The sequence below is a fragment of the Oncorhynchus nerka genome, linkage group LG17 (genome assembly GCF_034236695.1).
Source record: "Oncorhynchus nerka isolate Pitt River linkage group LG17, Oner_Uvic_2.0, whole genome shotgun sequence".
NCBI classification, from domain to species: domain Eukaryota; kingdom Metazoa; phylum Chordata; class Actinopteri; order Salmoniformes; family Salmonidae; genus Oncorhynchus; species Oncorhynchus nerka.
This window is the reverse complement of record NC_088412.1, coordinates 52,832,057-52,859,145: the sequence shown is the minus strand read 5'-3', so window position 1 is coordinate 52,859,145 and position 27,089 is coordinate 52,832,057. Positions and strand designations below refer to the sequence as shown.

At 46.2% G+C, this 27,089-nt stretch overlaps 1 protein-coding gene across 1 annotated transcript in view; it reads right to left on the bottom strand.

Moving 5' to 3' along the window:
- Nucleotides 1-2,215: 2,215 nt before the first annotated feature.
- LOC115145404 (cadherin-2-like) overlaps nucleotides 2,216-27,089 on the bottom strand; it is a 117,610-nt gene continuing 92,736 nt past the window's right edge. The window contains exons 15-16 of the mRNA XM_029686942.2: nucleotides 24,014-24,175; nucleotides 2,216-2,450 (exon numbers count right to left, since the gene is read on the bottom strand). Coding sequence (XP_029542802.1) covers nucleotides 2,244-2,450; nucleotides 24,014-24,175 — 369 coding nt within the window. The 3' untranslated portion in view covers nucleotides 2,216-2,243. The remainder of the gene's footprint in view (nucleotides 2,451-24,013; nucleotides 24,176-27,089) is intronic.

The window sequence follows — 27,089 nt, the reverse complement described above, 5'->3', positions numbered from 1 at the left end:
AACGTCCGTGACCGGGAGTCCCATAGGGTGGCGCACAATTGGCCCACCGTCATTTGGGTAGGGTTTGGCCGGTGGGGGATTTACTTGGCTCATCGCACTCTAGCGACTCCTTGTGGCTGGCCGGGTGCCTGCAGGCTGACCCAGCTGTCAGTTGAACGGTGTTTCCTCTGACACATTGGTGCGGGTGGCTTCCGGGTAAAGCGAGCGGGTGTTAAGAAACGCGGTTTGTCGGGCCATGTTTCAGAGGACGCATGACTCAACTTTTGCCTCGCCCGTTGGGGAGTTGCAATCAACACCAGTTACTGGTGTTGATTGATTAAGGCCTTGTGTGTATTTGTAGATAAAGGCCCTTGGAAGAGTGAAATAATGTTAAGATAGATGTCTGTGTGTGTGGTGGTGGGGGGTGTTAATATAGGAATGAGAAAAGCAGAATAGGAAAAGAGAATAGGGATGGGAAAGAGGGATGAGAGAGATAGATTGTGTAGTTTAAAAATAGGACTTGCCAGTAGCTGGTTGAATATGACATTGATTGATCAACAGATACCGGACTGAAGAACTGCCCACAGAGGACTCCGTACATACGCACACACGCAGTGAGGTGGAGGAGTAGGATGGAGGTAGCGTGGTGGTTTGTATGCTGCCTAAGGCATTAGCAACCTAAACTCCAAACCACAGATACATTTTAACAGCCCACGCCCCTTCCACTATCCTCACCACACTAATGTCTATAATAGAGATGGAAGAACGGAGAGGAGAGAGAGAGAAAATATAGCCCTGAAAAGGAGCTGGAATCCCTGAGTTGGGAATAAAGGGAGTGTGTGTGTGTGTGCGTAAAAATTTGGAAAATACCTTTTTGTATAATGAAAAGATAAAAACATGCAAAACATTTTTATTCTGTAATCCAAATTATACAAATACAACGTTCTGGATAGTAGCATTACTTTCAGAGACCACGCTCAAAAAAGAACAACAACCAAAAATAAAATACAATCTGTACATATTTGTGTTTACAGTGAGTAGCCAATCAGAGAAGAGTACCAGATGAACACTAAGGCAGATGAACGGACAGAATGAACATCTTCATCATCATTGTCATCTTGGTTTAGTCAGAGTTGGAGTAAATTCCTTTTGAATTTAATCAATTCAGGAAGTAAACTGAAATTACAATTACAGTTAAAAAATGTGGAATTGGAATTGCAGTTTACTTCCTGAATTGACTGAGTTGAAGTGGAATTGACCCCACTCTGGTTTTGGTCGTCTCCACCGACCAAACCTCAGAGTAACTAAACAATATGTCTACTACAAAATGTAGGACTGGTGACTTTACTTAGCAAAAACTTACAATGTGAAAAAAGCTTAAAACAAAACAAAGAAAAACAGGGAAACTATCTAGTCTTTTAGCATTTACTGTACATGTCATCTCTCAATGCTCTCGATCCAGCGTGTCTCCATGGCAACGAAGATGACTTACACACTCTGGCAGTGAGGTGTAACCTGAACAACACTTTATTTCACACATCAAACACACGTGGTGAAGCATGCGTTCCTCATTTTAAACATCCGCTCTCTTACAGACGAAAATCCCTGCTAGAGTCAGGACCTTGAAAGTCATGAAGAACAAAAAACGAAAACAGAATCAAAATAATGTACAACAAGGCACGTTTTCACCCCAGTGCTTCTGTACTGTGAGATTCAAGTGTAACTAAGCGTCTTTAACATCGTTAACTGCTGAGCGACCACCCAGACTCTCTCATTCGCCGTTAACTACCCGTCAAAGTACCAACGGTCGGTTTACTTCCAATATTCTCCTCCGAGCGTGTGGGCTAACACTCCGCTAGCCTCAGTTAACCTGTATGCTAACTGGCTAGGCTAGCAGTTGCCACAGAAATGTACTCGAGCTGTTAGCGACCCTTAGCATGTAGGCTAAAACTCCATTCTAACCTCAGTTAGCCTGCATGCTAGCAGGCTAGGCAAGCAGTCACCATATTCTCCTCTGAGTTTTAGCTATCCTAAGCATATGGGGAACAATCCACTAGGCTCAGTTATCCTGTATGCTAGCAGGTTAGGCTAGCAGTTGCCACACCAACATACTCCACTTTGTTTCTGTCCTCTGTTCAAGTCAGCAAAAATTGTCTCTTTTACAACCAGCACTCCTTCCCTGTCCCATGATAGAAAAGTGCCACTCATGTTCCCTCCCCCATCCCACCCACCCCTTGCCAATTCCCCCCAGCATGGGGCTAGTCCTAGTTGTCCCCTCCACCATAGAGGTCTGCCAGCTTGCGGAAGCGCGGGCCCCAGTCGCTGATGTAGTCGTAGTCCTGGTCTCCGCCGGAAGAGGAGGAGTGAAGGGAGCTGAGGGAGCCAGCAGTGGAGCCACTGCCCTCATAGTCAAACACCAGAAGACTGTCGTAGGGAGGCGCTGTCGGGTCATTATCAGCTGCCTTCAGACCCTGTGGAGGGAGATAAATAAATAATGAGAGATAAAAGGTAAAAGGAGAGAGTAAAGGAGAGAAAGAAGAGGAGACAAAAAGGGAAGAAGCGAAAGAGGTAGGGGAAAGAGAGAGAAAAAGGGAAAAAAATTGTCAGGAGAGAGAAAAAGAGGGGGAATGAGATATATAGAATGAGAGAGATAGAGGGAGCAAGAGAGTAAGGGTAGAGGAGAAAAAGGAGGGATTATGGAGGGTGGAAGAGAGAAGAGGAGGATTTAGGTCAGGCTAGACAGATGCTGGGTCTGTCTCTCTGAGGAGATTCAGCAGATTACTGAGCACAGCACTATATTTAAAACCAACCCATACTTCACACACACACGTGCACACACACACTAACACACCACAGCTGACAGACTTTGTTATAATATAATAATAACTTTGTCATTGACGGACGTCTTGTCACAGTGCTAAAATCAATCAAATAAATCTGATAAGATGAGGCTCTAGACATGTTTTTAGAACATGTCAGTCTCAGTCACAGCAAATTTGTGATCAGAATTTTAACAACCACAGTGTTAAATGTAACACTTCCTTAGAAAATATATTGAACCATCTCAAATAGTGTTAACCTTAGTTTATCAACACTTCGAAAAGTTAACACCCCAAGAGTGTTGAGTCCTTAAACACCATGGGTGTTGCAAAACCCCCATAAATTAACACTTGCTGATGCTGTTACACTTTCTCAGTGTTAGAGAAATAACACCTGTGGTGTTACAGTAACTCATTTTGGGGTGTTGTTCTAAAACTGTAAGGCAGCAATAAAATGCATCACTGAGAGCAGAGGGGGTCTATAACAGCCAATCACAGTTATAGAGAGCAGAGGGGGGTCTATAACAGCCAATCACAGTTATAGAGAGCAGAGGGGGGTCTATAACAGCCAATCACAGTTATAGAGAGCAGAGGGGGTCTATAACAGCCAATCACAGTTATAGAGAGCAGAGGGGGTCTATAACAGCCAATCACAGTTATAGAGAGCAGAGGGGGTCTATAACAGCCAATCACAGTTATAGAGAGCAGAGGGGGTCTATAACAGCCAATCACAGTTATAAAGAGCAGAGGGGGTCTATAACAGCCAATCACAGTTATAGAGAGCAGAGGGGGTCTATAACAGCCAATCACAGTTATAAAGAGCAGAGGGGGTCTATAACAGCCAATCACAGTTATAAAGAGCAGAGGGGGTCTATAACAGCCAATCACAGTTATAGAGAGCAGAGGGGGTCTATAACAGCCAATCACAGTTATAAAGAGCAGAGGGGGTCTATAACAGCCAATCACAGTTATAAAGAGCAGAGGGGGTCTATAACAGCCAATCACAGTTATAAAGAGCAGAGGGGGTCTATAACAGCCAATCACAGTTATAGAGAGCAGAGGGGGTCTATAACAGCCAATCACAGTTATAAAGAGCAGAGGGGGTCTATAACAGCCAATCACAGTTATAAAGAGCAGAGGGGGTCTATAACAGCCAATCACAGTTATAAAGAGCAGAGGGGGGGTCTATAACAGCCAATCACAGTTATAGAGAGCAGAGGGGGTCTATAACAGCCAATCACAGTTATAAAGAGCAGAGGGGGTCTATAACAGCCAATCACAGTTATAAAGAGCAGAGGGGGTCTATAACAGCCAATCACAGTTATAAAGAGCAGAGGGGGTCTATAACAGCCAATCACAGTTATAAAGAGCAGAGGGGGTCTATAACAGCCAATCACAGTTATAAAGAGCAGAGGGGGTCTATAACAGCCAATCACAGTTATAGAGAGCAGAGGGGGTCTATAACAGCCAATCACAGTTATAAAGAGCAGAGGGGGTCTATAACAGCCAATCACAGTTGTAGAGAGCAGAGGGGGTCTATAACAGCCAATCACAGTTATAAAGAGCAGAGGGGGTCTATAACAGCCAATCACAGTTATAGAGAGCAGAGGGGGTCTATAACAGCCAATCACAGTTATAGAGAGCAGAGGGGGTCTATAACAGCCAATCACAGTTATAAAGAGCAGAGGGGGTCTATAACAGCCAATCACAGTTATAAAGAGCAGAGGGGGTCTATAACAGCCAATCACAGTTATAGAGAGCAGAGGGGGTCTATAACAGCCAATCACAGTTATAAAGAGCAGAGGGGGTCTATAACAGCCAATCACAGTTATAGAGAGCAGAGGGGGTCTATAACAGCCAATCACAGTTATAGAGAGCAGAGGGGGTCTATAACAGCCAATCACAGTTATAAAGAGCAGAGGGGGTCTATAACAGCCAATCACAGTTATAGAGAGCAGAGGGGGTCTATAACAGCCAATCACAGTTATAGAGAGCAGAGGGGGTCTATAACAGCCAATCACAGTTATAAAGAGCAGAGGGGGTCTATAACAGCCAATCACAGTTATAGAGAGCAGAGGGGGTCTATAACAGCCAATCGCAGTTATAGAGAGCAGAGGGGGTCTATAACAGCCAATCACAGTTATAAAGAGCAGAGGGGGTCTATAACAGCCAATCACAGTTATAGAGAGCAGAGGGGGTCTATAACAGCCAATCACAGTTATAGAGAGCAGAGGGGGTCTATAACAGCCAATCACAGTTATAAAGAGCAGAGGGGGTCTATAACAGCCAATCACAGTTATAAAGAGCAGAGGGGGTCTATAACAGCCAATCACAGTTATAAAGAGCAGAGGGGGTCTATAACAGCCAATCACAGTTATAAAGAGCAGAGGGGGTCTATAACAGCCAATCACAGTTATAGAGAGCAGAGGGGGTCTATAACAGCCAATCACAGTTATAAAGAGCAGAGGGGGTCTATAACAGCCAATCACAGTTATAAAGAGCAGAGGGGGTCTATAACAGCCAATCACAGTTATAAAGAGCAGAGGGGGTCTATAACAGCCAATCACAGTTATAAAGAGCAGAGGGGGTCTATAACAGCCAATCACAGTTATAAAGAGCAGAGGGGGTCTATAACAGCCAATCACAGTTATAGAGAGCAGAGGGGGTCTATAACAGCCAATCACAGTTATAAAGAGCAGAGGGGGGTCTATAACAGCCAATCACAGTTATAAAGAGCAGAGGGGGGTCTATAACAGCCAATCACAGTTATAAAGAGCAGAGGGGGGTCTATAACAGCCAATCACAGTTATAAAGAGCAGAGGGGGGTCTATAACAGCCAATCACAGTTATAGAGAGCAGAGGGGGGTCTATTTGACTTGAGATCTACTTATTCATTTGCCAGCCTGATCTACAGTCTCTAAATCGAAACCAACCCACAAAATGTATAAAATGCAACACACCACTGAGTATGGACCTGCCGCTATGATACCTATTTGATAGCCAAATATAATGTGGACAAATAACATGTTTTCCACAAATAAGTGCAACTTACTTAATTTTCTACCATTGTGTGACTTTTGTCATTGGGTGGATGTCACGACCTCCGCCGAAGTCGGCTCCTTTCCTTGTCCGGCGTCACTGGCTTTCTAGCCATCGTCGCTCCATTTTTCATGTATCCATTTGTTTGGAATTCCGGAAACCGGAATAAATTGCGCCTGTTCACTACCCTCTGCTCTCCTGCACCTGACTTCGCCTCCGATACACACTCCTAACAGAATTCTACACCAACCATTGAGTCAGCAGGAGCAGGTACACCGGTCAGAGGGGTCGAGGAACGCGTCCAGGAACACACGGCTATGCTACATCATCTCGGTGCATGGATCGCGTTGTCCAGACCATGGACCGCTGGGAGAGACAGGAAGTCTCTCCAGCGCCTCGACCAGCTCAACCGGGGTTACCTCTACCCGTCCCGTCCGGATCCAGCTCCAGTGGAATACGTCTCTCCCTTCCCAGGGAGTATGATGGGACAGCCGCACAATGCCAGGGGTGCCTTTTGCAACTGCTCCCTCAGGAAGGGAGAGAGTATCCACCCTCGTCTCCTGCCTCTCAGGGAGAGCTCTGGAGTGGCAAACGCTGTGTGGGGTAGGAAGACGCGGTGTTGGACCACTTCGAGGAGTTTACCCTCCATTACCGGGCTGTCTTTGACCATCCGCCTGAAGGTAGAGCGGCGGTTGAACTACTTTTCCATTTGAGGCAGGGGACGAGGAGCGAGGAGTTCCGGACCTTGGTCGCCGGAGCAGGATGGAACGACAGGGCCCTCATCGCCCACTATCGATTCAGCTTACGTGAGGACGACAGACGGGAGGTTGCTTGTAGGGATGCCACCACCACCTTTTACCAACTGGTGGATATGTCCATCTGGTTGGATAACCTGCTGGTCATCTGTGGACGTCCTGAGTGGGCTCTGTCAGTTCCATCGCCCATCGCTCCCACACCCATGGAGTTGGGAGGGGATGCGCGTAGGGAGGCTGGAGGAGGAGCCTTCACGTGCACCATCTGTGGCCGCAGAGGGCACACTGCCGGTCGGTGCCGGGTTGGTCCCTCTGGGAGTCGAGGAAGCAGGCAGGGCACTGGTGTCACCTCAGGTGAGTATGCACCACTCTCATCCAGAGTCCTCTGCTGTTCATCTGTTTGTACCTGTTTGTTTCCCTGAGTTCTCCCCACATTTTATTGACAGAGCGTTAGCACTTAGTTTAGGTATCCCCATTATTCCCGTGGATAGACCTTTTCCGGTTCACGCTCTGGATAGTCGACCATTAGGGTCCTGGCTAATCAGGGAGGGCACCATCTCCCTGGCCATGGAGACGCAGGGGGTTCATGATTAGAAAATCAGTCTCTTTCTCATTGACTCTCCTGTGTTTCCCGTGGTACTAGGTCTTCTCTGGTTAGCTCGTCATAGCCCCACCATTTCCTGGCAACACAGGGCTCTCATAGGGTGGTCGCGAGAGTGCGACCACCCTATGGTCGCGAAGATGACTCAATTACCACCCCATCGACGGGGAGATTGTGCGATAAATCTCCTGGTAGACGCTGCACTTCCCAGGAGTCACGTGTATCCCCTGTCACAAGTGGAAACGGTGGCTATGGAGACATTTGTCTCCGAATCCCTGCGTCAGGGGTAAATTCGGCCCTCCACTTCACCCACCTCCTCGAGTTTATTTTTTGTGAAGAAGAAGGATGGAGGTCTGCGCCCGTGCATTGATTATAGAGGTCTCAATCAAATCTAAAATGATCTGCCAAAATTGTTGCAACCCCTACTAGCCTGTTCAACCTCTCTTTCGTATCATCTGAGATTCCCAAAGATTGGAAAGCTGCAGCGGTCATCCCCCTCTTCAAAGGGGGTGACACTCTAGACCCAAACTGCTACAGACCTACATATATTCTACCCTGTCTTTCTAATGTCTTCGAAAGTCAAGTTAACAAACAGATTACCGACCATTTCGAATCCCACCGTGCCTTCTCCGCTATGCAATCTGGTTTCAGAGCTGGTCATCGGTGCCCCTCAGCCACGCTCAAGTTCATAAACGACATCATAACCGCCATCGATAAGAGACATTACTGTGCAGCCGTATTAATCAACCTGGCCAAGGCTTTCGACTCTGTCAATCATCACATTCCTATTGGCAGACTCGACCGCCTTGGTTTCTCAAATGATTGCCTTGCCAACTACTTCTCTGAGTTCAGTGTGTCAAATCGGAGGGCCTGTTGTCCGGACCTCAGGCAGTCTCTATGGGGGTGCCATAGGGTTCAATCCTCGGGCCGACTCTCTTCTCTGTATACATCAATGATGTTGCTCTTGCTGCTGGTGACTCTCTGGTACACCTCTACACAGACGACACTATTCTGTATACTTCTGGCCCATCTTTGGACACTGTTTTAACAAACCTCCAGACGAGCTTCAATGTTATACAACTGTCCTTCCGTGGCCTCCAAATGCTCTTAAATGCAAGTAAAACTAAATACAAGCTATTCAACCGATCACTGCCCGCACCTGCTCGCCCATCCAGCATCACTACTCTGGACGGCTCTGACTTAGATTACGTGGACAACTACAAATACCTAGGTGTCTGGTTAGACTGTAAACTCTCCTTCCAGAATCACATTAAGCATCTCAAGTCCAAAATTAAATCTAGAATTGGCTTCCTCCACTCATGCTGCCAGACATACCGTCCGAGCCGTCCAGAGTAGTGCTGCTGGATGCGCGAGCAGGTGCGGGCAGTGATCGGTTGAATAGCATGCATTTAGTTTTACTTGCATCTATAAAATAGCCTCCAACACTCTATTCAACAAACTGGATGCAGTCTATTACAGTGCCATCCGTTTTGTCACCAAAGCCCCATACACTACCCACCATTGCGACCTGTACGCTCTCGTTGGTTGGCCCTCGCTTCATACTCGTCACCAAACCCATTGGCTACAGGTTATCTACACGTCTCTGCTAGGTAAAGACCAGCCTTATCTCAGCTCACTAGTCACCATAGCAGCACCCACTCGTAGCACGTGCTCCAGCAGGTATATCTCACAGGTCACCCCCAAAGCCAATTCCTCCTTTGTTCGTATTTCCTTCCAGTTCTCTGCTACCAATGACTGGAACGAACTGCAAAAATATCTGAAGCTGGAGACTCATATCTCCCTCACTAGCTTTAAGCACCAGTTGTCTTAGCAGCTCACAGATCACTGCACCTGTACATAGCTCATCCGTAAACAGCCGATCTATCTACCTACCTCAACCCCATACAGTATTTATTTACTTATCTTGCTCCTTGGCACCCCAATGTCTCTACTTGCACATTCATCTTCTGCACATCTACCATTCCAGTGTTTAATTGCTATATTGTAATTACTTCGCCACCATGGCCTATTTATTGCCTTAACTCCCTTATCTTACCTCATTTGCACTCACAGTATATAGACTTAAAAAAAATATGGTTCTACTGTATTATTGACTATGTTTTGTTTATTCCATGTGTCACGTTCTTTCAAAATCGAACCCAGAAGCAGACCAGGACAAGGAGAGTAGGAAGAAGGTGAGTATTTATTTACAAGTGAATGTGAATGGGTAGATATATCCAGGTGGCGTAGCGGTGGTGAGTTGATGGGAGTAAATAGGTGGATAGGTGGATCCAATGGGGTAGCGGAATCCTCCGACGACCAGGCGGGAATGGGGTAAATGATCCGGGTGAGTAACTGAAGACAACAAACGGAGGTAAGTTTAAGGCAAGTTTAAGGCAAGCAATACGTAAAAAACAACTAAACTAATTCTATCCAACTTGAGGCTGATACTATGGCACAACATACTGTTCATGGCTAACGATCCGGCAGGGAATGGATGTCAGGTCAGAGCTTTTGAAGGGGAGAGGTGATGATCAGGACAGGTGTGCAGATTACTGATGGGATACAGGTGCGGGTGAACATCGATCTCCCAACAAGCTAATTCGCCCGGTAACCAAACAGGGTGCGTTCCAGGACACCGGAAACACACTCCAGGACAGAAACACAGGCAAACACAGATTCAGGAAGCGGGATTCGTGACAGTACCCCCCCTCCGATGAACGCCACCGGGCGGACTACCTGGAGCTCCAGGGTGGAGGCGGTAGAAGTCACGAAGCAGGTCGTCATCAAGGATCTGACGCCGAGGAATCCAACTCCTCTCCTCTGGACAATATCCTTCCCAATCCACGAGATATTGGAAACCTCGACCCCGCTGTCTGGAATCCATTATGCGGCGCACCGTGTAGGCAGGACCACCTCCGATCATCCGAGGTGGAGGACGAGGAGGAGGGGGCAACAGAGGACTGAGGAGAACCGGCTTGAGGCAGGAGACATGAAAGGTGGGGCGTACTCGAAGCGTTGCCGGCAATTTGAGTCGGACCACAACAGGGTTAATGATTCTCTCCACCACAAACGGACCAATGAACTTTGGTGACAGTTTCCTCGACTCAGTCCGTAGAGGAAGATCCCGTGTAGCCAACCAAACCTTAACCTTAATGACCAAGAGGTGGGATCAGAGGAGACAAGACAACGCAGCGTGGACTCCATCTTCTGGTTGGCTCTCTCCGCCTGACCATTAGATTGTGGGTGAAATCCAGAAGTGAGACTGACTGTAGCTCCAATGGCCAAACAGAAGGATCTCCAGACAGCAGAGGTAAACTGAGGACCACGGTCAGAAACAATGTCACTGGGAAATCCGTGGACCCTGAAAACCTCCCTAACCAGGATCTCGGACGTCTCCGTGGCAGATGGAAGCTTGGAGAGCGGGACAAAATGAGCAAACTTGCTGAATCTGTCCACAATGGTCAGAATGACCGTGTTCCCAACAGAAGGGGGCAATCCCGTGACAAAATCCAGGGCCAGATGCGACCAAGGTCGCCGAGGAATAGGTAGGGGGTGAAGAAGCCCAGAGCTGGGCCGATTGGTACTTTTGTTCTGAGAACAAACAAGACATGCGGCAACAAACCTCCGGGTATCTTCTCCCATGGCAGGCCACCAAAATCGTCTGCGCAGTAGCGCCATAGTCCGAGCAACGCCAGGGTGACAAGCTATCTTGCTGGAGTGGGACCACTGAAAAACAGCAGAACGGACCGACTCAGGCACGAACAACCGACCGGGTGGACCGTTACCGGGGCCGGGCTGCGTCCGAAGGGCCGCCATCACATCCTCCTCAATCCTCCATGTAACGGCTCCCACGACAAGGTTCTGGGGAAGAATCGTCTCAGTCTTGGCCCCACTCTCATCCATCTTGGAGAAAATCCAGGACAAGGCGTCCGCTTTGCCGTTCTTCGACCCAGGTCAGAACGTCAGGGAAAAATTGAAGCGTTCAAAAAACAAAGCCCACCTGGCCTGACGGGAGTTGAGACGTTTAGCCGATTGCACGTAAGCCAGATTCTTGTGGTCAGTCCAGACCACAAACGGTTGCTCCGCTCCCTCCAACCAGTGACGCCACTCCTCCAAGGCAAGCTTCACAGCGAGAAGCTCCCGGTTACCCACATCGTAGTTTCTCTCAGCTGGTGAAAGACGACAAGAGTAGAAGGCGCAGGGATGGAGTTTACCGTCAGTGGAGCTACGCTGGGACAGGATGGCGCCCACCCCCACATCAGACGCGTCCACCTCAACAACAAACTGACGGGAAGTGTCAGGTTGAGAGAGAATCGGCGCGTTGGTGAATCGGCTCTTCAAGTTCAGAAATGCTCGGTCTGCCTCAGGAGTCCAACAGAAAATTCTGGTGCAAGACGTCAGAGCAGTTAAAGGGGCGGCCACCCGGCTGTAATCACGGATAAACCTCCGATAGAAGTTCGCAAATCCCAGGAATCTCTGGAGCTGCAATCTCGTACCGGGCCGGGCCCAATCCCGAACCGCCCGAACCTTCTCTTGGTCCATCTTGATCTCACCCCTGGAGATGATGTACCCGAGGAAGGATGTAGTGTGGGCGTGAAAATCACACTTCTCTGCCTTCACAAACAGACGGTTCTCCAATAACCGCTGCAGGACCTGCTTAACATGCTGGATGTGGCTGGAAAGCTCCTTGGAGAAAATCAGGATGTCATCCAGGTAAACGAACACAAACAGACCGATCATATCCCTCAGCACGTCATTCACCAAACTTTGGAACACTGCTGGAGCGTTGGAAAGTCCAAACGGCATCACTTGGTACTCGAAATGTCCCATAGGTGTATTGAATCCAGTCAACCACTCGTCCCCCTCTTTGATCCGAACCAGATGATACGCATTGCGTAGATCAAGCTTCGTAAACACAGTAGCACCCTCTAAAGAATCGAAAGCGGAGCTCATCAAGGGCAAGGGGTACTTGTTCTTGACCGTAATATCATTCAACCCCCGATAATCAATACACGGTCGAAGAGAGCCATCCTTCTTACTCACCCAAAAAAATCCAGCTCCCAGGGGTGATGACGAGGGACGAATGAGACCTGCAGCAAGAGACTCCTTTATGTAGGTCTCCAGGGCTTCCCGCTCAGGTCGAGAAATACTGTATAACCGTCCCTTGGGAAAGGCAGCTCCAGGGAACAGCTTAATTGTACAATCATAAGGTCGGTGGGGAGGAAGTGACTGAGCTTTCTGCTTACTGAACACCTCACCCAACTCGTGATTTGTTTCAGGAACCAGGGACAAATCAGGAGGAGCAGACTCACTGACCCGACTGGGGACAGCATGAGAACAGGCAGTCCTGAGGCAGTTAGCATGGCACTCAATGCTCCAACTAGTTACCTTACCAGTCACACAATCGAACGAAGGATTGTGTTCTCTTAGCCAGGGGTATCCAAGAACCAGAGGAACATGGGGGGGAAGGCAAAATGAAAAAAGAAATAACCTCTGAATGATTCCCCGACAACAACATCTTAACCGGTTCAGTCCTCATAGTGATCCGTGCCAGACTACTGCCGTTAAGAGTGGTTGCTTCAATGGCTTCCGGTAGTTGCTCCTTGGAAAGCCCCAGCTGTTCCACTAAGTCGGCATCAATGAAGCTGTCATCGGCACCTGAATCGATGAAAGCGTTAATCGCTAAACTCTGATTCTTATTTATGAGGGTAGCAGGAAAACGAGGTCTGACAGGGCTCTTGAGAGGTTGAAACTGGCTCGCTAACAAACCTCCCAAACTTAACGAGCCGAGCAGTTTAACGGGCGCTGAGGACAAACGGAGATGTAATGTCCCGAGCTACCACAGTAGAGGCAACTGTTGGTCTCACGTCTACGTTGGCGCTCGTCCTTAGTTAACCCGTGCCGCCCCACTTGCATAGGTTCAGGATCTGGCGGCAGGACTCCTCCACTAATCCCGTGTGAGGGAAATTGATCAACCCGTTCTGGTCCACTTCCTGACCCGAATGGTAACCGAGTCTCAGATTGATTAGATGGACCCCACTGCTTCTCCCTCCTTCTCTCTCGGACTCTATTATCTACCGAATAGCTAAGGTGACCAAACTATCTCGGTCACTAGGCTCTGGATAGGAGATCAGCTCGTCCTTGAGTTGCTCCGACAACCCCTGGTAAAAAACCGCTTGTAGTGATTCCTCATTCCAACCACTCTCCACAGACAATGTCCTGAACTCGATCATAAAGTCTGCCACACTGCGAGCTCCTTGGCGAAGAGTGAACAAACGTTTAGCTGCGTCCTTACCTCGGACTGGATGGTCAAAAAGCTTTCTCATCTCTCCCGTGAACTCCTGGTATGAAGCCATGCAGGTCTCCTGTCGTTCCCAAACGGCTGAAGCCCATTCCAGAGCTCTTCCACGCAGCAGTTCAATAACAAAGGCTATCCTAGCCTTGTCAGTGGCGTAAGAATGGGGCTGCAGATCAAACACTAACCCACACTAGATAAGAAAAGAACGGCATCTTCCCAAATCCCCTTCATATTTATCAGGCGTCGGTACCTTGGGTTCACGGAAGGAAACCGCACCAGACACGGCAGGTGAGATGGGTGAAACAGATGGTGAATGAATCGCCGGCAAACTGAGCTGATCCTGGATTTGTGTCAAGCTAGCAGATAAGTTCTGGATTGAACCCGCTATCTCCTGTAGCGCCGTCTTGTGTTGTCCCAATATCTTACCCTGCTGGGTAATGGCATGGCAAACAGAGTCCAGGTCCGCTGGGTTCATCCTTGGCCGGATCGTTCTGTCACGTTCTTTCAAAATCGAACCCAGAAGCAGACCAGGACAAGGAGAGTAGGAAGAAGGTGAGTATTTATTTACAAGTGAATGTGAATGGGTAGATATATCCAGGTGGCGTAGCGGGCAGCGGTGGTGAGTTGATGGGAGTAAATAGGTGGATCCAATGGGGTAGCGGAATCCTCCGACGACCAGGCGGGAATGGGGTAAATGATCCGGGTGAGTAACTGAAGACAGAACAAACGGAGGTAAGTTTAAGGCAAGCAATACGTAAAAAACAACTAAACTAATTCTATCCAACTTGAGGCTGATACTATGGCACAACATACTGTTCATGGCTAACGATCCGGCAGGGAATGGATGTCAGGTCAGAGCTTTTGAAGGGGAGAGGTGATGATCAGGACAGGTGTGCAGATTACTGATGGGAAACAGGTGCGGGTGAACATCGATCTCCCAACAAGCTAATTCGCCCGGCAACCAGACAGGGTGCGTTCCAGGACACCGGAAACACACTCCAGGACAGAAACACAGGCAAACACAGACTCAGGAAGCGGGATTCGTGGCACCATGTGTAACTCTGTGTTGTTGTATGTCTCGAAATGCTATGCTTTATCTTGGCCAGGTCACAGTTATAATGAGAACTTGTTCTCAACTAGCCTACCTGGTTAAATAAAGGTGAAATAAAAAGTATTCTTTTTTTTTAAATGTAAAAAATCACAGTGAGGTACAGTTACCCGCTACCTCTTTTCGCCACGGCAATGTAGGCAATGCACGGGGCGCGCTTCTTCACTAAACTGGATCTCAGGAGTGAGTACAATCTGGTGCGTATCCGAGAGGGAGACGAGTGGAAGACGGCGTTTAGTACCACCTCAGGGCATTATGAGTACCTCGTCATGCCGTACAGGTTGATGAATGCTCTCTCAGTCTTCCAATCCTTTGTAGACAAGATTTTCAGGGACCTGCACGGGCAGGGTGTAGTGGTGTATATCGATGACATTCTAATATTTTATTTTTTATTTATTTTACCTTTATTTAACCAGGCAAGTTAGTTAAGAACATTCTTATTTTCAATGACGGCCTGGGAACAGTGGGTTAACTGCCTGTTCAGGGGCAGAACGACAGATTTGTACCTTGTCAGCTCGGGGGTTTGAACTCGCAAACTTCCGGTTACTAGTCCAACGCTCTAACCACTAGGCTACCCTGCCGCCCCGCTACACGCGCCGAGCATGTGTCCTTGGTGCGCAAGGTACTTGGACGACTGTTGGAGAATGATCTGTACGTCAAGGCTGAGAAATACCTGTTCTTTCAACAGTCCGTCTCCTTCCTAGGGTATCGCATTTCCACATCAGGGGTGGAGATGGAGAGTGACCGCATAGCAGCCATGCGTAATTGGCCAACTCCCACCATGGTAAAGGAGGTGCAGTGATTTTTAGGGTTTGCCAACTACTACCGGAGGTTTTGGCCAGGTGGCTGCTCCCATTACCTCACTGCTCAAGGGGGATCCTGTACGTCTGCAGTGGTCTGTTGAGGCGGACAGGGTTTTTGGGCAGTTGAGGGCTCTGTTTACCTCGGCTCCCGTGCTGGCCCATCCGGATCCCTCTTTGGCATTCATAGTGGAGGTGGACACGTCATAGGCTGGGACTTCCGCCGAAGTCGGCTCCTCTCTTTGTTCTGCGGCGTTCGGCGGTCAACGTCACCGGCTCTCTAGCCATTGCCGCTCCATTTTTCATGGATCCATTTGTTTTGTCTTGTTCCCTGCAAACCTGGTTTTCATTCCCCAATCAATTCATATGTATTTATTCCTCTGTTCCCTATCATGTCTTGGTGTAGGATTGTTTCGTGTTACGTGTATTTGGATATTGTGGATTTTGTTATATGCATTTATTTTTGTCTATGTTCCGTGTTTTAGGCACATTTGTTGTTTATTTTGTGTTGTTTTCTAAACCGGAATAAATTGCGCCTGTTCACTACCCTCTGCTCTCCTGCACCTGACTTCGCCTCTGCTACACACTCATTACAATGGAGGCAAGTAGGTTTTCATATTCAGGGCTGTAGCAGCTCGTTGCAAGTCTCGTGCAGGCCACAAGGTGGTCATCAGTCATAGTAGATCTGTACTTGGACTTTATTACCTTCATGTGAGAAAACGCAGACTCACAGAGGTAGTTCGATCCAAATGGGCTGATAAGTTGAGAGCACATTTTCTTATTTAGGGATACGGGCTCCTCTAGCAGTAGCTCCCAGAATTCTTCCTTCATTTCAGCGGTTGCCCTGCATTTTAGCAGAATGTCATTTTGAAGGGTGAGCATTTCAGTTTCTGCTATAGTTGTGTCCAACTGAAAATGTGATCCCATTCTGGAGTCAATGACTTCCACATTTACAGTAGGTCTGTGCCAAACGAAAAGCACATATAAGTGGCAATAAGCTCAAGTGATGCAAAGTCTGTAAAATGACTGTCAAACTCAGATAAGATGCTCTGGACTTGCTCTACGTAACGTGCACTGTCAAGCTGTGCTGTATCCTTGCCCTGATGTTCAAGTTTTCAATGTATGTGTTGAAAGAAGTGCAGGTCCTTACGTTGCAGCTTTCTTGTGAGCAGTTGTAGTTTGTATTTAAGTGCTCACAGAGCTGATCATGTCGACTACATGTTTGCATTTTCCTCGCAGCTCTATATTCAATTCATTAAGAAGTTCGGTCAGTGAGAAAAGCTAAATCCAGGAGCCACTGTGTGTCCTCTAGCTGTGCATATTCTGCATGTTTGGAGACCTTGAGAAACTCCTTGATTTCAGGCAACCTCACTGAATCTCCCTAAAAAGTTCCCTCGGCTCAGCCACCGCACATCCGTGTGCAGTAGCAGGTCTGTGTGCTCCGCTTCAGTCTCTTCTAAGTGAGCGAGAAATAGCCTCTGCTGTAGGCTTCTTGCTCAAATAGAACACACAAACTTCATCGCAACATCCATCATCTCTTTCATGTTTAACATCTTCCGGCGCAAAGCTTGCTGATGAATTACGCCGTGACAACTAAGAAAGTCGGGGAAAGAATCATATCGTTTGCACAACGAACCCACTAATGCGGCCTAGCGGGTGCCCCATCGGTAGTAATGGAGACAAGCTTACAAAAGGCTGTTGGAAATGCTTCCTTGATCATCTTTCCACCTTTGAACAACGTTTTATGCTTCGTAAGAAAGTGACTCACACGATAAGAGGCCACGGTTGCCGCCTTCCCTTAGGCCCCTTGTGAAAATCGAATGCTGCGCTGCCAGTTTATTTTTTAGTTCTTGTACCTTTCTTCTTCGTAATTCAGTCTTTGCTGGACAATATCTTTCCTGTGTTTTGTGTGTGTAAGTTGTTCTTAAACCACACGTTCTGCACTGATGTTCAAATAATTTGTTTTATTCAGTATAGTATAAACTTCTGTCTTAAATTAAGCAGCCTAAGTAATGCCATAGATTCTGTTTTTGAAAAAAAATGTTTTTGAAAAATAGTAAACAACTGATTATAGGCTACTAAAGCTAACTATTTACTGCTGTGCAATGGAGATGTGATGAAAACAGTGGAGAGAACAACAAAAAAATGCAGCTATTTATTGCTGACCAGCAGATGTCACCAATGGGCATTGTGATCAGATAAAGAATCTCAGAGTAAAAAGTGAGGAAGCATTGAGAACACCTCGGTTTCCCACCTCTACTGGTTTGCAAAGTGTTATATAATTCCTATTGGAATCCAGCCAAGATAGCCAACAATAAGAACTTTTAATAACACGCAGCTGCAGAAAAGGTAGAGAAGATGGTTAAGGCAGTCTCATTTAACAATCTAAACTGGAACAACCATCTCAATAACGCATTAAATAAATCCAAACTCTTACACAGATTGGATTTGTTTAGAAAAATGTATGTTATCTTTGTGTAGTGCAAGATAAATTAATCAATCAATGTGCATGCAGAAACATAATATTAAAACAAATGATTTATGAGAGCACCAGCTGTTCTGGACGACTGTGTGATCTCGCTCTCTGGTGCCTATGTAAGACCTTTAAAACAAGTTAACATTCACAAGGATGCGTGGCCAGACGAATTACCAGGACGCATACTCAGAGCATCAATTGACTAGCTGGCAAGTATGTTCACTGCCATTTTCAACCTCTGTAATACCTATGTTTCAAGTAGACCACCATAGTCCGCGTGCCCAAGAATGCCAAGGTTACCTGTCTAAATAAATACCGCCCCAAAGCACTCACATCTGTGGCCATGAAATGCTTTGAAGGGCATTGCTCACATCAATACCATCATCCCAGACACCCTGGACCCACTCCAATTCGCACACCGCCCCAACAAATCCACAAATGACACAATCTCTATCACACTGCCCTCTCCCACCTGGACAAGAGGAAAACTTAAGTGAAAATGATGTTCATTGACTACAGCTCAGCATTCAACACCATAGTGCCCTCCAAGCTCATCACTAAGCTCAGGTTTACTGACGACTGCGTTGTCGTGAATGACTCAAACACCACCATTAAGTTTGCTGACGAAATCACTGATGATGATAAGACATCCAAAAGGGAGGAAATCAGTCACCTGGCAGTGTGGTGCCAGGACAACAACCTCTCCCTCACAGTCAGCAAGACAAAGATGCTTGGGTGGCAGGTTACTGTATATTTACAGGACCTTCACTAACACAAATTTACAGCATATTACTGGAACACCTGACTACAGTAACATGCTGTATTTCTAGCATTTACAGTGCATTACTTTAAGCATAGTGGTTAGTAAAACTATGGCAAATTTACAGTGCAACGCTTGGCAGTGTTTATGTTGTATTTGATAAGGTATTTCAATACTTAATTTGTCATTTGTATTTCACTGGCCTGAACTACAATTCATATAACCTATTTTTCAACGGTTTAATTACCATACATGTATTCCATATTTTCTATAACAAATACATACTTGCATGTAGCCTGCTTAACTACAACATTCTTGGTAACGGTAACAATCTTTTTACTTGCTATGACTGTGGCATATTTTTGTTTACCTTAGTTTAATACACTGACTAAGTCGCTGTGGATAAGAGTGTTTCCTACTGTATATGACCAAAATGTAAATGTAAAAAATAACACTTGCAAAGCACACTGCTAGGTATTATTCTAAGGACAACCGCCCACAAACAAGAGCAAATTTGATCAATATACAAATAGTTTGAGGGCGGAGCTTATTAGAATAACACCCCGCAATGTGCTTTGCAAATGCATTTATTTTTTAACATTTACATATTGGTAATTTAGCAGACGTGCTTGTCCAGGGTGATTTACAGTCAGTGCATTCACGTAAGGTTGATAAAAAAACATCATAGTCTTGACAAGTAAGATTTCTGGACTGACTGTCTGCTCAGGCTAACAGCCTCACCTGTAGTTCCTGTCAATCAGACATACAGTGTCAACCAATGAACCAAAGAAAAAACATCATAGTCTTGACAAGTAAGATTTCTGGAACCATTACTGGGAATGCTGTTGTAGTTAAGGATACATTGGTCTTCAAAATATCCTATATTTGTAATAAGATACCTTTAGGATGAATCTTTGCCAGTCTCTGGCAAGTTCAGAGTAAAGTGCTGTCATATTCACAGTAATTTGCCACCAGTGTCCAGTAAATTACTGCAACATACAGAGCAATGACATGGTACAATACTGTAAGAATGTAAATGCTACTGTAATCATGTTGGTATTTTAGTATTTTACTCTAATTACTTTGGATTAGGGCAAACTGGTTGTCTGCTAGGTACTTGTATATTACAGTATATTTAAGATTATTTGGTGTTTCACGTTTATGCTAGTGATGGGTCGTTCGCAAACGAGTCGGCTCTAAGAGAGAACTTTTTGATCCGCCTCGCATATCAGAATAGCCAAATCTATTTATAAAAATAAATAAAAAATTAACAGATCAACAGATCTAAATAAATAGAATGAACCAATTCAAAGAACAAAAAAAAAGATTAAATAATATAGGCCTAAATGCTCAAGCGCGCACACATTTGTTCTGACTGTCTGCTCAGGCTAACAGCCTCACCTGTAGTTCCTGTCAATCAGACATACAGTGTCAACCAATGAACCAAAGATCCGTGAGGGCCGAGACAACTCACTCACAGTCACACACTTAGCAGCCGAGGAGAGAGAGGAAGGACAGCTGTGAAAACAACAGCTGGAAAATGAGTCGGAAGCACAGTAGCATTTGGATGCATTTTAATAATGTAGACAATGTTAGAGCACAGTGTAGAATTTGCCAAAACAAAATCTCATATAAAGCCGGTTCTATGCACAACCTACACCATCATATGGGAACTGTGCACCCAACTGTGAAGCTAGCTGTTGCGGAGCTTTGAGAAACTAGCGGGCCTGCTAGTGTATCCACTCAGTCAAGTAGGCCTACTCCGCGACCCACAGCAACGCAGTCTTCTATGGACCAGTTTATGCCATAGCAAGACAAGGCCAAATTGTTATTGCATTGGTTAAAATGATTGCCACCACTTTAAAGTAATTTTAGATCGTGGAGGACAGAGGTTTTTAGAAATTATAGCAATAGTCTAAATCCAATGTACACAATTCCAAGTAGGAAAACCCTTTCAAAATCACTTATTCCACAACTGTACGAGGGCACATGGGCTTCAGTGCGGGAAAGAGTCCAAAAAGCTCCTGCAGTTTGCCTTACCACTGACTGCTGGACATCAAGGGTAACCTCTACTTACATGTCAGTTACATGTTACTTCATTGAAGATTTTTGATGTCTAGCTGTCTTCTGGACTGCTTTGAGTTCAGCCACAGACACACCTCAGAGAACTTGGCAGAGGAACTGTTGAGAGTGGCCAGAGAATAGAAAGTCGATGGAAAAGTGCTGTTGTGTTACCGTCAATGCAGCTAACATAACCCATCATCCATGTCTTGCCCACACAATCAACCTGATTGTAAGAGATGCTCTGAAGGTGATGAAGCCCACTGTCGACAAAGTGAAAGCAGCTGTGGAATACTTCCACAGGAGCACAGTAGGTGCTGAAAAACTAACGTCTACACAATGCCAGATCGGGATGCCTGAGCTGAGGCCTAAACAAGACTGCACTACAAGGTGGAGTTCAACATTTTATATGTTGAAGCGGTTTCTTGAGTCAAGGATGCCATCACCTCTGCCATTGTCAATGCACCTGTTGATGCTCTGACCCAAGAGGAATGGGAGGTGGTGGAGGAGGTGTGTAGAGTCCTGGAACCCTTTGAGCAGGTCACTGTGGAGATCAGTGGAGAGAGGTACAGTAAGCAGTTATTACTACATCATTATTTAATCCAATATTATATATGAAAATGAACAGTAGATGATAATGTAGCAGCGAATCACAGCCAGCCGCCGGAGAGAAGCAAATGTAACCACAGGACATGTGACAGAGTCGATGGACACCCTATATTCATCAATGGACAGAAAGTTCCACAGAGTGGAATATAATCACGTGCTATCAGAAACTGCTGCACTTGACCCCAGGTTTATGAAGTCAGACTTCAGTGAGGCCAGAGCGATTGATGATGCTCTTCAAAGAATAACCTGAGCAGCAGGGAGGGACAGCCCCAGCAGTCAGCTGGCTCATGCACCAGAGCAACAGGGAGAAGAAGGATCAGATGGAGCAGAAGCACCAGCAGTAGTGCCACAAACGTCTGCTGTTTGGATGCTGTTTGACGAGAGAGCAACTGGGGATGCAGCACGAAGGAATCTCTCAGCAGATGCCATAATGGAGGTCCGATACTATGTGGAGGAGCCCCTCCTCCAAAGATCTGCAGATCCTCTGAGCTGGTGGAAGAACAAGGCCTCTGTCTACCCATGGCTTACTAAAGTCATGACAGGGAGACTCTGCATAGTGGCCACATCCTTTCCCTTTGAGAGGGTCTTCTCGAAAACAGGATAATAATTACTGAGAGAAGAAACCGCATCAGCCCCTCGAAAGTGAGGCAGCTTGCATTTCTGAATGCTCAAAGTTCAGAGGAGACTGTGTGAATCAAGCCTTCATTGTTGAATTTCTGCAAAGAAACCACTACTAAAGGACACCAATAAGAAGAAGAGACTTGCTTGGGACAAGAAACACGAGAAATGGACATTAGACCGGTGGAAATCTGTCCTTTGGTCTGATGAGTCCAAATTTGAGATTTTTGGTTCCAACCGCTGTGTCTTTGTGAGACACAGAGTAGGTGAACAGATGATCTCCACATGTGTGGTTCTCACCGTGACGCATGGAGGAGGTGTGATGGTGTGGGGTGCTTTGCTAGTGACACTGTCAGTGATATATTTAGAATTCAAGGCACACAACCAGCATGGCTACCACATCATTCTGCAGCGATACGCCATCCCTGCTGGTTTGCGCTTAGTGGGACTATCATTTGTTTTTCAACAGTAGAATGACCCAACACACACCTCCAGGCTGTGTAAGGGCTATTTGACCAAGAAGGAGAGTGATGGAGTGCTGCATCAGATGACCTGGCCTCCACAATCACCCAACCATAACCAAATTGAGATGGTTTGGGATGAGTTGGACCCCAGAGTGAAGGAAAAGCAGTCAACAAGTGCTCAGCATATGTGGGAACTCCTTCAAAACTGTTGGAAAAGCATTCCAGGTGAAGCTGGTTGAGAGAATGCCAAGGGTGTGCAAAGACGTCATCAAGGTGGCTACTTTGAAGAATCAAAAAATATATATTTTGATTTGTTTAACACTTTTTTGGTTATTATCTCATTCCATATGTGTTTTTTCATAGTTCTGAATGTTTTTCACTATTATTCTACCATGTAGAAAATAGTAAAAATAAAGAAAAACCCTTGAATGAGAAGGTGTGTCCAAACTTTTGACTGGTACTGTACATATAAAATTGTATGGTACTGTACTCTGTGGGGTACAGCATTCTCACTAATGGGCGCAACAAATACTGTGTAACATTTCAAGGCACACCTCAAAATATGTTAATGATCCAGAGATTATTTCGCACTCCCACAACATTTTCCCACAATGCAATATAATTCACAGTATGCTGCTGTAAATATACAGTTAATACAGTACTTTACTGTAAAATTGTACTGTCAAATGATTTTAAAGCAGTGTAGCGGAACGCCGATGGTCCCCGATAATGCATTGCTCTTTACAGTATTGTAATATAGAATTACAGTAACTAACTGAAAGTTTTGCAGTAAACTTTCAGCAATTTGTTACAGTGCACCTGTTGTTTATGAAGCATGGGACAAATAACATTTGATTTGATTTGTCACGCAAGACCTAGGAAACACAGCGAAAGGGATGGGGATACCTGGTCAGTTGCTGAATGCATTCAACCGAAATGTGTCTTCTGCATTTAACCCAAACCTTCTGAATCAGAGAGGTGCGGGGGGCTGCCTTACGCGACATCCACATCATCGGTGCCTGGGGAATAGTTATTGTGGGGGTTTTCTGCCTTGCTCAAGGGCAGAACAGCAGATTTTTCCACCTTGCCGGCTCAGAGATTTGAACAAGCAACCATTCGGTTACTGTCCCACTGCTCAATAGAAAAACATACTGTATTAACCCTTGGCCAAGAGTTGTCCTCATCGCCTAGATACAGTATAGACATCAACTCACTAGATTCAACACACATATTAAATCTACCTAACTGAGATTGAGCTATGACTATTCTGTTGTAGAGCCAACTGGAGCTGTCTAGAGGTGGAGCCCAAAGCCAGTCTCTCTCTGGGGATTAATGTAACTCAATGGATTTATCTTAAAATAGCCAGCCGGGCCAGCCCATGTTGTTATCACGCTAATCCTCACTGTTAGCAAAGCTAATTAAGAATTACTCACGGAGGCTCTCTTTCTCTGTGTCACACACAGTGAGTCACACACACACACACACACACACACACACACACACACACACACACACACACACACACACACACACACACACACACACAAGCTCATACGCATAGTTTCACACAATGACACACATATAAGTGAGCATGCTCCCAATCAGACTCACACACTCTGTAGCTACCTCGTGGATGAAGTCTCCTATATCTCCGGGGTGGGGTGCAGCAGAACGGAGGGGGTATATATGGTCCTGGTGTAGGGGCCTCTCATCCATACGTCGGATCCCCACCGTCACCATTTCCGTCTCCAAGGCGTCGGGCTGCTGCAGCTGGCTCAGGTCATAGTCCTGGAGGGGGAAGGGAAGGAGGGAGGGAGGGAGAGAGAGATGAATACACTGAATCAAACAATGTAACACAGGCTCCACGTCGATCCTTACGTATTATTCCCATGTTGGTGACACTGTGGTGAGGTAACCATGACTGAAACGGTCATAAGCAGTTTATTCTATATAAACAATGCATGATCAGAGATCACATAAGATTATGAGATGAGCTTGTGACACTGGTTGGAAATGCAGTGATGTGGTGGTGAAAACCATATGTGGGTAAATGCTGATTGCCATTTGCTGTGAATAAAGTCATGCTCACTATCCTTTCAAAGCATTTTCTGCAAAAGGTGGGTAAACGGCGTTACGTGCGTTTGCCTTTTACTACACCACTGTGTATACACTGTAAAAAGCAACATGAGGCTGTTGTACACCTTGTTTGGAATGATTGAACATGACACTTTGGTTTGTTCAACCTATTTTTTTCAATTCGTCTGAAATCAAATAACACATTTGACGGTTCAATGTTTTTTATGGAATGAAAGCTTCTAAATTGCTTTCAACACCTCATGCGCATTGGATAACGGTAGTGGTGGGAAAATGACACTTCCTGAAGCATTGAGGCTCTCCAGACAATTCACATTGTTATTTTTGCTCACCCTTGAGAGGGAATGTCATTCCAGTTAATGTGGCCTATTCTATTCATTACTCAAACATGTACACTGCCAGCATCTGTGATGATACAGTATGTGCATAGGTGCGTGTGATTCAAAATAAACGGATAATGTTTCTATGTTATGGTAGCCAATGCTTGGTTAGGATCTTGTGGCTACTACATGTGAAAGTCGAATATGTTTGGAAACATAATTTCAAGTTATTGACCCCCCCAACTCCCCCCTTGAAAATGGGTTGTATTTACATTAAACATTAGTTTTGGATTTGTTATTTATTAAGTTTAATCAAAGGGGAAACTTAAGTTGAGTGTTGAATGAAATAAATTGCAACTTGAAATATAGGTTTGGTAATAATCCAATGAAACAGTTGGCAACCTCTCTCATCATCACCCAGTGCCTGGGCTTACCTCCGCTGTACCCGCACCCCACCATACCCCTGTCTGCACATTATGCCCTGAATATATTCTTCCATGCCCAGAAATCTGCTCCTTTTATTCTCTGTCCCCAACGCTTTAGGCGACCAGTTTTGATAGCCTTTAGCCGCACCCTCATACTACTCCTCCTCTGTTCCGCGGGTGATGTGGAGGTAAACCCAGGCCCTGCATGTCCCCAGGCACCCTCATTTGTTGACTTCTGTGATCGAAAAAGCCTTGGTTTCATGCATGTCAACATCAGAAGCCTCCTCCCTAAGTTTGTTTTACTCACTGCTTTAGCACACTCTGCTAACCCTGATGTCCTTGCCATGTCTGAATCCTGGCTCAGGAAGGCCACCAAAAATTCTGAGATTTCCATACCCAACTATAACATTTTCCGTCAAGATAGTACTGCCAAAGGGGGAGGAGTTGCAGTCTACTGCAGAGATAGCCTGCAAAGTAATGTCATACTTTCCAGGTCCATACCCAAACAGTTCGAACTACTAATTTTGAAAATTACTCTCTCCAGAAATAATTCTCTCACTGTTGCCGCCTGCTACCGACTCCCCTCAGCTCCCAGTTGTGCCCTGGACACCATTTGTGAATTGATCGCCCCCCATCTAGCTTCAGAGTTTGTTCTGTTAGGTGACCTAAACTGGGATATGCTTAACACCCCGGCAGTCCTACAATCTAAGCTAGATGCCCTCAATCTCACACAAATCATCAAGGAACCCACCAGGTACAACCCTAAATCTGTAAACAAGGGCACCCTCGTAGACGTCATCCTGACCAACTGGTCCTCCAAATACACCTCCGCTGTCTTCAACCAGGATCTCAGCGATCACTGCCTCATTGCCTGTATCTGCTACGGAGCCGCAGTCAAACGACCACCCCTCATCACTGTCAAACGCTCCCTAAAACACTTCTGTGAGCAGGCCTTTCTAATCGACCTGGCCCGGGTATCCTGGAAGGACATTGACCTCATCCCGCCAGTTGCGGATGCCTGGTCATTCTTTAGAAGTAACTTCCTCACCATTTTAGATAAGCATGCTCCGTTCAAAAAATGCAGAACTAAGAACAGATATAGCCCTTGGTTCACTCCAGACCTGACTGCCCTCGACCAGCACAAAAACATCCTGTGGCGGACTGCAGTAGCATCGAATAGTCCCCGCGATATGCAACTGTTCAGGGAAGTCAGGAACCAATACACGCAGTCAGTCAGGAAAGCTAAGGCCAGCTTCTTCAGGCAGAAATTTGCATCCTGTAGCTCCAACTCCAAAAAGGTCTGGGACACCGTGAAGTCCATGGAGAACAAGAGCACCTCCTCCCAGCTGCCCACTGCACTGAGGCTAGGTAACACGGTCACCACCGATAAATCCATGATTATCGAAAACTTCAACAAGCATTTCTCAACGGCTGGCCATACCTTCCGCCTGGCTACTCCAACCTCGGCCAACAGCTCCGCCCCCCCCGCAGCTACTCGCCCAAGCCTCTCCAGGTTCTCCTTTATCCAAATCCAGATAGCAGATGTTCTGAAAGAGCTGCAAAACCTGGACCCGTACAAATCAGCTGGGCTTGACAATCTGGACCCTCTATTTCTGAAACTATCCGCCGCCATTGTCGCAACCCCTATTACCAGCCTGTTCAACCTCTCTTTCATATCGTCTGAGATCCCCAAGGATTGGAAAGCTGCCGCAGTCATCCCCCTCTTCAAAGGGGGGAGACACCCTGGACCCAAACTGTTACAGACCTATATCCATCCTGCCCTGCCTATCTAAGGTCTTCGAAAGCCAAGTCAACAAACAGGTCACTGACATTCTCGAATCCCACCATACCTTCTCCGCTGTG